This window comes from Beta vulgaris, chromosome 5, assembly GCF_026745355.1.
Source record: "Beta vulgaris subsp. vulgaris cultivar EL10 chromosome 5, EL10.2, whole genome shotgun sequence".
Classification (NCBI taxonomy): domain Eukaryota; kingdom Viridiplantae; phylum Streptophyta; class Magnoliopsida; order Caryophyllales; family Amaranthaceae; genus Beta; species Beta vulgaris.
This window is the reverse complement of record NC_079206.1, coordinates 25,195,946-25,206,082: the sequence shown is the minus strand read 5'-3', so window position 1 is coordinate 25,206,082 and position 10,137 is coordinate 25,195,946. Positions and strand designations below refer to the sequence as shown.

Sequence of the window (10,137 nt, the reverse complement as noted above, 5' to 3'; positions counted from 1 at the left end):
TTTAAGGAACTAAATCTTAAAAGCTCTAGTGGTTATGCTTGCGATCAGAAATCTTCCATTACTATAATGGCAAAATGGCAATGATACTTTGAAACGAGAGTTAGTTGTACGAAGAGGCAGGTTCACGGCATCTTCCGACATGTTTATGAAAGATTTCTTGTTGGTATGAGGACTCGAAGCCATACTCAAATAATCTGACTTCGAATGTACATGCATCCATAATTCATTATATTATACTACCTCCGTTTTCTTTTAGTTGCAACGTTTGACAAATTGCACTATTCATGTTCTCTTATTTGACCACATTTATTGATTTATATGTTAAATAAAATATAGTCATGTGGGGTCTTGTTTGATTCGTTTCGATGTAAGCTTTCATAATATCAAATTTTTATAATTTTTACTTACATACAATTAGAGATAAAACGATTTAAAATTATATATTGGGAAGCGTGAAAGTCAAAATGTTGCAACTAAATAAAAACAGAGGTAGTATGTTCTATTTCTCATCAAATTAACAAATAATTAATTAATGTTTTATTTGGTTAGAGAGAACTAAAAAACTTTTAGACAAATTGTCAGCTAACACTTTACGCGTGGGGCCTACTTCTACGTACAGAGTACAGACTGTTTGTAATGCTATGATTTCCATTAGCAAGGTGTCAACCTTTATATATATATCTTCCTCTTCCCCCAAGCAAATTCCCCAATTGGCTACTTTTCCTTCACACAACTCCAAACAAACCTTCTGCTTAAATTCACATGCTCCACTGTCATTTCAAACACAAAGCACAAGAACAAAATAGCACCTGAAGAACAAAGAATCAAACAATAAAAACACACACATACACTAAATTTTTTTCCCTCTCCCTCCATTTTCATATTCCTCATTTAAGCGCCATGGATAAATCCCACCTCCATGGCCTCTCCAAATATTTCATCCTAATATTTTTCTCTCTTTCTTTAGTATTTGCATCTGCCAACAAACCCAATAGCACAGTGCAAATTAACTCGAATTCCATCCTAGTCGCACTTCTTGATTCGTCCTACACCGAGTTAGCTGAGTTGATAGAGAAGGCTCTTTTGTTACAATATCTGGAAGATATGGTGGGCAAACACAATCTTACCATATTTGCTCCGAAGAATGAGGCTCTAGAACAGGACTTGAATCCGGAGTTCAAGCGATTTTTGCTTGAACCTCGAAACCTTAAGTCCCTCCAGAGCCTCATTCTTCACCACATTGTCCCTTCTCGAGTCAACTTAACTAAACAAGCTGAGTTCACTCGGAAAAGGGCGTTGTCCAACCACCATCTCCGCCTTTCATTGAATAACAAGAGAATGGTGGTTGAGGAGTCGGTTGAGGTAATAGACAAAAACTCAATAATAAAACCTGATGGATTAATCCATGGGATCGACAGGGTTCTCGTTCCTCATTCAGTTCTAGAGGAATTCAATAATCGTCGGGAGCTCCGCTCTATATCAGCGGTGCTCCCAACGAGCGCACCAACAATGGATTCTCGAAAGAGGACCCAACATCGAGGTGCAAAGATGGGACCAGCTGGTGCACCACCAGCTGTTCCCATCTTTGACGCACTGGCGCCAGGGCCTTCACTAGCCCCGGCGCCAGCACCTGGACCTGGCGGGCCCCACCATCATTTCGATGGGGCCAGCCAGGTAAAGGACTTCATCACTACCCTAACCCATTACGGAGGCTACAACGAGCTCGCCGATATCCTCGTAAACTTGACATCGTTAGCCACAGAGATGGGGAGGCTGGTTTCGGAGGGGTATGTAATTACAGTATTAGCCCCCAATGATGAGGCCATGGGTAGGTTGACAGCTGACCAGCTAAGTGAGCCAGGAGCTCCAGAACAGATAATGTACTACCACATAATACCAGAGTACCAAACGGAAGAGAGTATGTACAGTTCAGTGAGGCGTTTTGGTAAAGTAAACTATGAAACGTTGCGTTTGCCTCATAAGGTTATGGCAGAGGAAGCTGATGGGTCGGTCCGGTTTGGTCAAGGTGAAGGGTCGGCTTATTTGTTTGACCCGGATATTTATACGGACGGTCGGATCTCTGTTCAGGGTATTGACGGCGTTTTGTTTCCGTCGGAGGAAGTTAAGGCGCCGCCGGCTGTGAAAAAGGTTGTTGCTAAGCAAAGAAGAGGTAACTTTAACCAAACTCATTCTATTTTAACGACCAATGATTTTACATGTTTTATTATTCCTAATAAATTAAGCTATTCAAACTTACATTTTTTTAGTTTGCCTTCATTAGAACTTCAAATAATTTAACAAATAAGTACTTGTGTTGTGACTATCACATTAGCTGGCTTAGCTTATATTTATAAGGAACGATAACAATAATAGATTTGTCGGGCATACTTGCCTGTATTATTGTCAATTTATTGATCACTACTCCTTGATAAGGGAATAGGCTATTTGTGTGTTAATCACAAGAGACATGACAAGTTGTTGGTGTGTTATTCTCACTTAAAGTTGACTAATATAGATTTACTGAAACTTGGTGTATAATTTGTACATTGAACATAGGAAGATTTTTCTACAACAAGCTTGCTTGCTTTTTTTTTTTTATACATTAGAAAAGCTTGCTTGATAATGGGAGTATAGTAGTAGTAAGTCTTACTTCAAGTATTGAATAAAATATATTTTAGAAATGAAACGAAAAATCACCATTGCGCACAGATTAGCTAGTCATAGAACTAATTAGAATTATGAATACATCTCTCGAATCTTATATTAGCAATATTTCGACTTTTACCCTTATCAATGTGCAACTTTGACAACGAATATCTAATTAAATATTTAGTGATTGCCAATGTGTAACTTTGACAATAAATATCTCTAGTTAATATTAGTGACAATTATTGAAAACTTTGTATTTTGTAAATATACATTGAGTTAAGACAAACAACATTTTTTATATAAAACTTAAGTTTATATTTGAGCCAAAGTATTTCAGATAAAGTTAATGTTAAATAGTACAAAGGTCCGAATACCGTAATTAATAAAAACCAGAAGAAGTATATCACAAGGTGACAATTATGTTTAGCAAGTAGTATTATTAGTCTTATGAGGATCAAAGTTGGCCTATTATTGATAAAGACTTTCTTCCATCTCTGTGAGACTGGACAGGAGTTCAATTTTCACCTCTTATAAGAAGCATTCTTAATTTATACCCTTTGTAAGGGAATTCTTCTTACTCTTAAAAAAATTATTAATCTTATATATATATAAAAGGTACTTTTAATCTTTAAAATGTACTCATAAGTATACACATAAATTGTAAAAATAAGTAATAATAACAACCGACACTTAAGAAGAACAACTATGCTAAAGACCAATAGCTGATACCAAGTTGGATATTAAGACAAAAAATAATTATGCGAATGCAACAACACCACTTTAAGAGAATATCTTCGCTGGACCAAAATTAAAGGTAGTTGAAACTGTTTTCTCAATGTACCAGCTATTTTGAGGCCATTTTTTGACTAATTTTTGTTGGTGATACCGATGGGTGTGGCCTGTGGGACACCGTGGAAATTATTGCTAGGTGGTTACTGATTTTTATTCCACGCTCGAATCAATTGAGATTTCCAATCAAAAATAAATGAGTTTTTTTTGGTCACACCTTTAAGAAATGAACAATATTGGCTGGCATTGATGACTGATGACCCACCATTTCTTGCAAAAATAAATGAATATTATGATTTTGCAAATTTAGCAGTAGTTTACGTACTGTACCTTTTTTTTGGCACATAAATGAACTGGCTTGCTACAAGTTTGCGTACAAAAGAATCAAAGCTTCGATATGCAATTATACGAAAAGAATATAGTAAGAAACAAACAGGTCTTCTTTATCAACAAAAAAAAAACAGGTCTTTGCTGTGTAACCCACCTTCTTTGGTGCTACATATTGACATATTGTGCCAGCCCGAAAGTAGATTGCTCTAACCTAAACTAGTAAATATAGTTGAGCTGCAGCCTGCATGCATGCATGATTGATGTCATGATTATGATGTTCTTTAATTTATCCAATTTGAAAGTACTTTAATTTCTTAAATGGTTTGGTAATTGGCACATGCGCATTTGCTTTTGCTTTATTTAGTAACAAAACATTGTTTATTTGTTATAGAGAAAACATACTTAAAACTGATATTTGGAAAAAAAAAATTGGGAAAATTTACTTAGAACTGATATATAGAAACAAATTTTGGGAAAATTTACTTAAAATTGATATTTGAAAAATATAATTTTGTATAATCTAACCATAACTAACATTAATTATTGATTTCATATATAATTACAATTGAACACTGCATGTCATAGACATTAAAATAAAATTATTAAAGAAGGTGCAAAAATTGCGAGTAGTGATGCATATAGTAACACTTATATTTTTTTAAATTTATTTAATTTGTGTCAAGCTAATGATGATTGTTCAAGGGAATGAATATATTTCATTGAACCTTTAATTATAAGAAATATATATATAATATCTAGTTCTAATAATGTTATATAACCTATGGTGCAGGAAAATTGATGGAAGTAGGGTGTACGTTAGCTGCAGCACTTGGACATGATTCATATTTTGCATATTGCAGTCGATGAATATACTTTCATTTTAAACGATTATTATTTGTAAGATGAAGAAGTAATGTGTCGTGATGAAAAAAAGAACAGCAGAAAAATCTTTAGCTATGTAAAATGGTAAGTCTCACTTTACAAGTTCAAACTGCTGAGTTAAATATGTTAAAATCTTCAATTTGCTCCTCGTTTTAATATATGTTTTTTTTTTTTGCAGTTGTAGGTTTAAAATGTCATCGAAATTGTATGAAGTTTGGGGAACGAAGTTTTCCAACTTATTAGGAATCTACCTCAGATTCTTAATCCTTGATTAAAGAGATTATTTATGTAGGAATTCTTTTGGGAAGATCTTTGTAATTAGAAAAGCAATTCTTTGATTACAATTTATATTTATGTATTTTAGAAAAGGGGAGTTGTTGTTGTGTAGGGTTGGCCACCGTGTGACAAGTGGAATTTTGGTATAATTGGCTTGGTTTGATTTTGTATTACGTATTCCCAACATAAACTCAAAAATCTAGTTCCATCATGACTTGCTAAGATTTCTTTGGATTCGAATTAAGCTCAAGTTTGCCTCAATAAACAATGTGTTAGGGAAATTACGAAGAAATCAAGGGTCACAAGATGAACAATATTCTAGGCGTGATACATTTTCGCAAAAGTAATATTCTGAACTAATCGTAAAGCACGTGTTATACGACATTCACCTTCGAGATAAAAAGAAGAAACAATAGTGGTCACACTAACTATGAACACTATCAATTGGAAATAAGTTTGTGAGAGATTTGTGATGATGAAGAATTTCTGATTTTGATCTGGGGAGATTTGTGTCAAATGAGAGAGTAAGTTTTTCAACATTCATTATATGAGTTCCCTCATATTTATATTATGTTATTACGTCTCAGAAAACACCGAAACAATGCCTCAAAAAATCGTCAGAAACACGCGAAATAACGCAAGCAACACGAGACTAGGATGATGTCGCAGGGTGCGACCCACATTGTTACTCGTGAACTGGGTAACCCATCCAGGTCGTAGGGTGCGACCAGCCCATGACTTCTCGAATACAAGCAGACTTGCTGAAGGCTCCATATCGCCGGGTGCAACCACTTCTTGCCTCACAGGCTTGCTACTGGTTGTGCTGCGTATCATTGCATGCGAGGTGCGAGCCCCTGCTCCTCTCAATTTCTTTTGTTCAAAGCCCAATAAATTCTTGACGAAACACAAGAACAAACGACGAATCACGTATAGCATATTATTACATATCTTATTCTAGTAACGACACCATAATTAAGTGATACAAATAATATATCATGAATTAAACTAACGTTATACTCTAAATCTCCAACAATCCTCCTCCATAAAAGAGTTATTGCAGAAAAAGCATCATAATTAACAATCTGATGCATAAATGAACGTGTACAAAGATTGAATTTCCACTTAATATAATACACCATCCCAAGAATTCATATCCAAAAGGTGTTGATAAACGATTGAACCATTAACAACACATAATGAGAACTTGAAGATATTACACACACAAGATGAGATACTCATTTCCAATATATACTCGACACTAAAATCCATATTCCCATATCAATTCATAAGTGCATCAAAGCTATGCCCCACTAGCTCCTTGAAGCGGCCAATCTTCGCACTTACGTAGGTAAATCTCTTAGAAGAAACATGCTCATGTGATAAAGCATAATGTCAAGAGATCTATTAATATAATCAACCTCTTAATCATCATATATTTAAAGAACTTTACCTTGGATGTTTATATAAGTTCTTCGAATCATCAAATAAGGAATTTAATCTTATTGAACTTAAGACCCAACGTATTATTGGGTGTTATTTCCCTACTCGTGATTACCAATGGGCACAAATCCTAAATCGATTGTCATCCTTTTTACAGTATCTCTAGCTAGCTAATGGCTTTGTAAACCAATCCGCTAGATTATACGTAGTTCTCACATAGTCAATTGTGATAGCACTATCTTTGATAAGTCCTTGGACATAACTATGTCTCATACCAATGTGCCTTGACTTACCATTATACACTTGACTATAAACTCTTGTTTATGCTGCATCACTTTTAAAATGTATAGCAATAGGTGATATTGGTTTTGGCAAGAAAGGTATCTCAAACATGAGAATCCTTAACCACTGTCTTCTTTACTCGTCGATCATAGAGCGATAAACTTCGATGTCATTCAAGAATATGCGATGCAAGTTTGTTTCTTGGAAGCCTAATTAGGTATAGCAACTCCTCCAAGGAGGAATACCCATCCACTTGTGGAGGAATGATCTTCTCTATTAGAGATCCAACTTGCATCTGAATACGCTTCCAATACCGAAGGATATCCACTATAAGACAAATTATAATCCATGTTTTTTCCTCAAATACTTAAATACTCATAACATGATGACACAACCTATAGCTTGCCCAATGTTCCATACTAGGATTAATAATATATCTCCCCATAGCAAACACGATATCCGGTCTAGTAATCATCATAACATGATGACACAACCTATAACCATCGCATATATACTAAAGTTGAGACACGGCATTACAATTTTGGCAACAATTTTTCACTTGGGTCCATAAGAGTTGAAACAAGAGAACAATCACTAACATTAAATTTGTTGAGCACTTTTTCGATGTAATAAGATTGTGACAAGATCAATTTTCCACTATCTCTCTTAATTCTTATACCTAGATGATATTCGCCTCCCTCCAAATCTTTCATGGAGAATTTTGGATATAGAAAGGATTTTGCCCACTCAACTTGTGATAAATCCATTCCAAAAATCAACATGTCATCTACATATAGATAAATCCTGACACTATTACCATTGTTATAAAATTTGTTATATACACACTTGTTTAAATTATTCAATTTGAAACCATTGGATAACACAACCTCGTCAAACTATTGATGTCGTCGCTTTGGTGCTTGTTTTCGCCCATACAATGATCTAATCTACTTGCATACTTTATGTTGTTGACCTTTCACGAAAAACCCTTCCGGTTGTTGCATATAAACCTCTTCTTCTAGTTCTTCATTCAATAACGTCGTATTGACATCCATTTGATGGATCACAAGTTTATGAATAGCCACAAGAGCTATTAATAACCTTATGGTGGAGATTCTAGCAACTGGTGCATATGTGTCGAAATAATCAATACCCGATTTTTGTGAGAAACCTTCAGCCACAAGACGGGATTTGAACTTATTAATAGTCCCATCCACTTTCAATTTCTTTTGAAAATCAAATTACACCCTATTGGTTAGGAGGTAAATCAGCTAGAATCCAAGTGTTATTTCCCATGATGGAGTCTATCTCATCATCAATTACTTCTTTCCAAATAGTGATATCTTGAGACCTCACAACCTCATTAAACGTTAAACGATCCTCTTCAACATTAAATATGTATCGAAACTTAGTCATTAGAGAACTTCTTGATCCTTCAACTAAATATACATGAAAAGTCGAGCCGAAAGATTTCTCTCTTCTTGCCCTTTTACTTCTCCTTGATCGTGATGATGTTGATCCAACATTCTCATCAAGAGTTTGTTCGTCAACTTCTTGATCGATGTTGGTTTGCTCAATTTTTTGAACATTGGTATTAGGAATAATATCCTTTGGTCTAGGATTGATGAATATATATTTTCATCAAAATTTACATCTCTTGACACCACAATAGTGTGAATTTGACAAACATCATTGTGTTCTATTAAATAGAGATTTGTTCTGAAGAGAATACCCTATAAAGATGCACTCAACTCCCCCTTTCACCCAATTTTTACATTTGGGTTCCGGTACTTTTATAATTGCCCTACATCCCCAAACTTTGATGATAGCTTAAATTATATTTTTTCTTTTATACCAAAGTTCATATGGGTAACCTCGTCATTTTTCATCGGATTTCGATTTAAAATGTGACAACTCGTTTAAACAACTTCTCCCTAAAAACCATCACTTAAATGGAATAGGATAACATAGAATTGATCATTTCTTGCAAATTTTTATTCTTTCTTTCCACTATACTAATTTGTTGTGGTGTATAACTTGCGGTTGTTTCATGTAGACTGCCCGTAGATTAAAAATAACTAGGGTCATAGTATTCACCACTTTTATCAGTTCTAAACCGTTTAACTTTTTCATTTAGTTGCAATTCAACTTTATTTTTTATAGATATTAAATTTATCAAAGGCTTCTGTAACACCCTGACAATTCTCCATTTTCCAAAGTACCTTTATAATATAAAAACTTAGAGAACTATCAAAGTATTATCGCCCGTGTCATAACGTATCGGCTTATTCAGAATTTTACAGCGGAAATCATTATAAATACACTTTAGAAGTAAAACATAGTCAACCAAAAAGTCAACTTTAAAAGTCAAACCAACAAAATTCAAAGTCAACCTCAAAAGCCAAAGTCAACGACATTAGTCAAAGATGAAAAGTATAAAGTTAAAAAAATATGGTCAACACAAGCCCTCCAATACCGAACCCATGATGCATCATCTTCAAACCTGTAATTGACGATGCATTATTAGTCCCTAGAGACTGCTCACCAAATGGGTCATCACAGAATCAATAAGGCATAGCCATAATCAACATATACACACAAAGCACGTAATCACCAAATCGAAGTAGTACACAATAAATAAACAAACAATCCTAACATGATACTAACAAATAATAAGCAGGGATAAATAATAATAAAATAACATTATAGACTACTTTTACTGAACTAAACTTCACAACTAATAAATTAATTAATTTAGATGGAATAGTCAATGGAACGAGTTTTCTGAAACAAAACCAATCTTCAATCAAGAAGACAAAATACGGGAGCAATTGCGTTTCCCCTTACCTACGATATCGAAGAACCTTTAAAATAAAAAAGGAAACGATGACCAATCTGATCGCAAGAGAAACCATGTGCTACCACTATGTACTCCAACTCATACTTGTTCAACACTTCAGACGTGCACAAGTATAAAGCTATTGCTATTCACGTGTCACTTTACATGTTTAATAATTTATTCACTTGTTATGACTCGCAAGTAGGAAAAATAATATAATCATCAAACAGTCATAACTTCCATTTTTATCTTTGGAATAGATAAGGTAATCACCGACAACTTAATAGCCCAAGATTAATTCCAACTTCCATCCATATAACCTTCATTTATTCGTTGAACCAAGTAAACAACCAACCAACCTTTCATTGTTATAAAATAATCCAGATAAGAAACAAGGCCCTCGGTGCTTATAAAGTAATTAAACAATACAAAAGGAACAACATGATTCAATCATGATCCAATACAACCATAAATATTAATCCCTCATGCGAATTAATAAAATAAAGTTTTCAAATCCCATAGGCTTGTATCATCTTCCATACAAACATAATATAAAAAATCATAACCAACATGCTTCACACAACATAAAACATGCAAATCCGACTTCATAGAATCATATATGAACTAATAATAGTTCCCTACACATGATA

General features: G+C 34.3%; 1 protein-coding gene across 1 annotated transcript; it reads left to right on the top strand.

The window, feature by feature from the left end:
• Positions 1-689: 689 nt before the first annotated feature.
• LOC104893190 (fasciclin-like arabinogalactan protein 16) lies at positions 690-5,150 on the top strand. The gene is made up of 3 exons (XM_010679283.4): positions 690-2,170; positions 4,559-4,734; positions 4,829-5,150. Exons 1-2 carry the CDS (start codon positions 901-903, stop codon positions 4,633-4,635), a joined length of 1,347 nt encoding a protein of 448 aa, XP_010677585.1. The 5' UTR covers positions 690-900; the 3' UTR covers positions 4,636-4,734; positions 4,829-5,150.
• Positions 5,151-10,137: the final 4,987 nt, after the last annotated feature.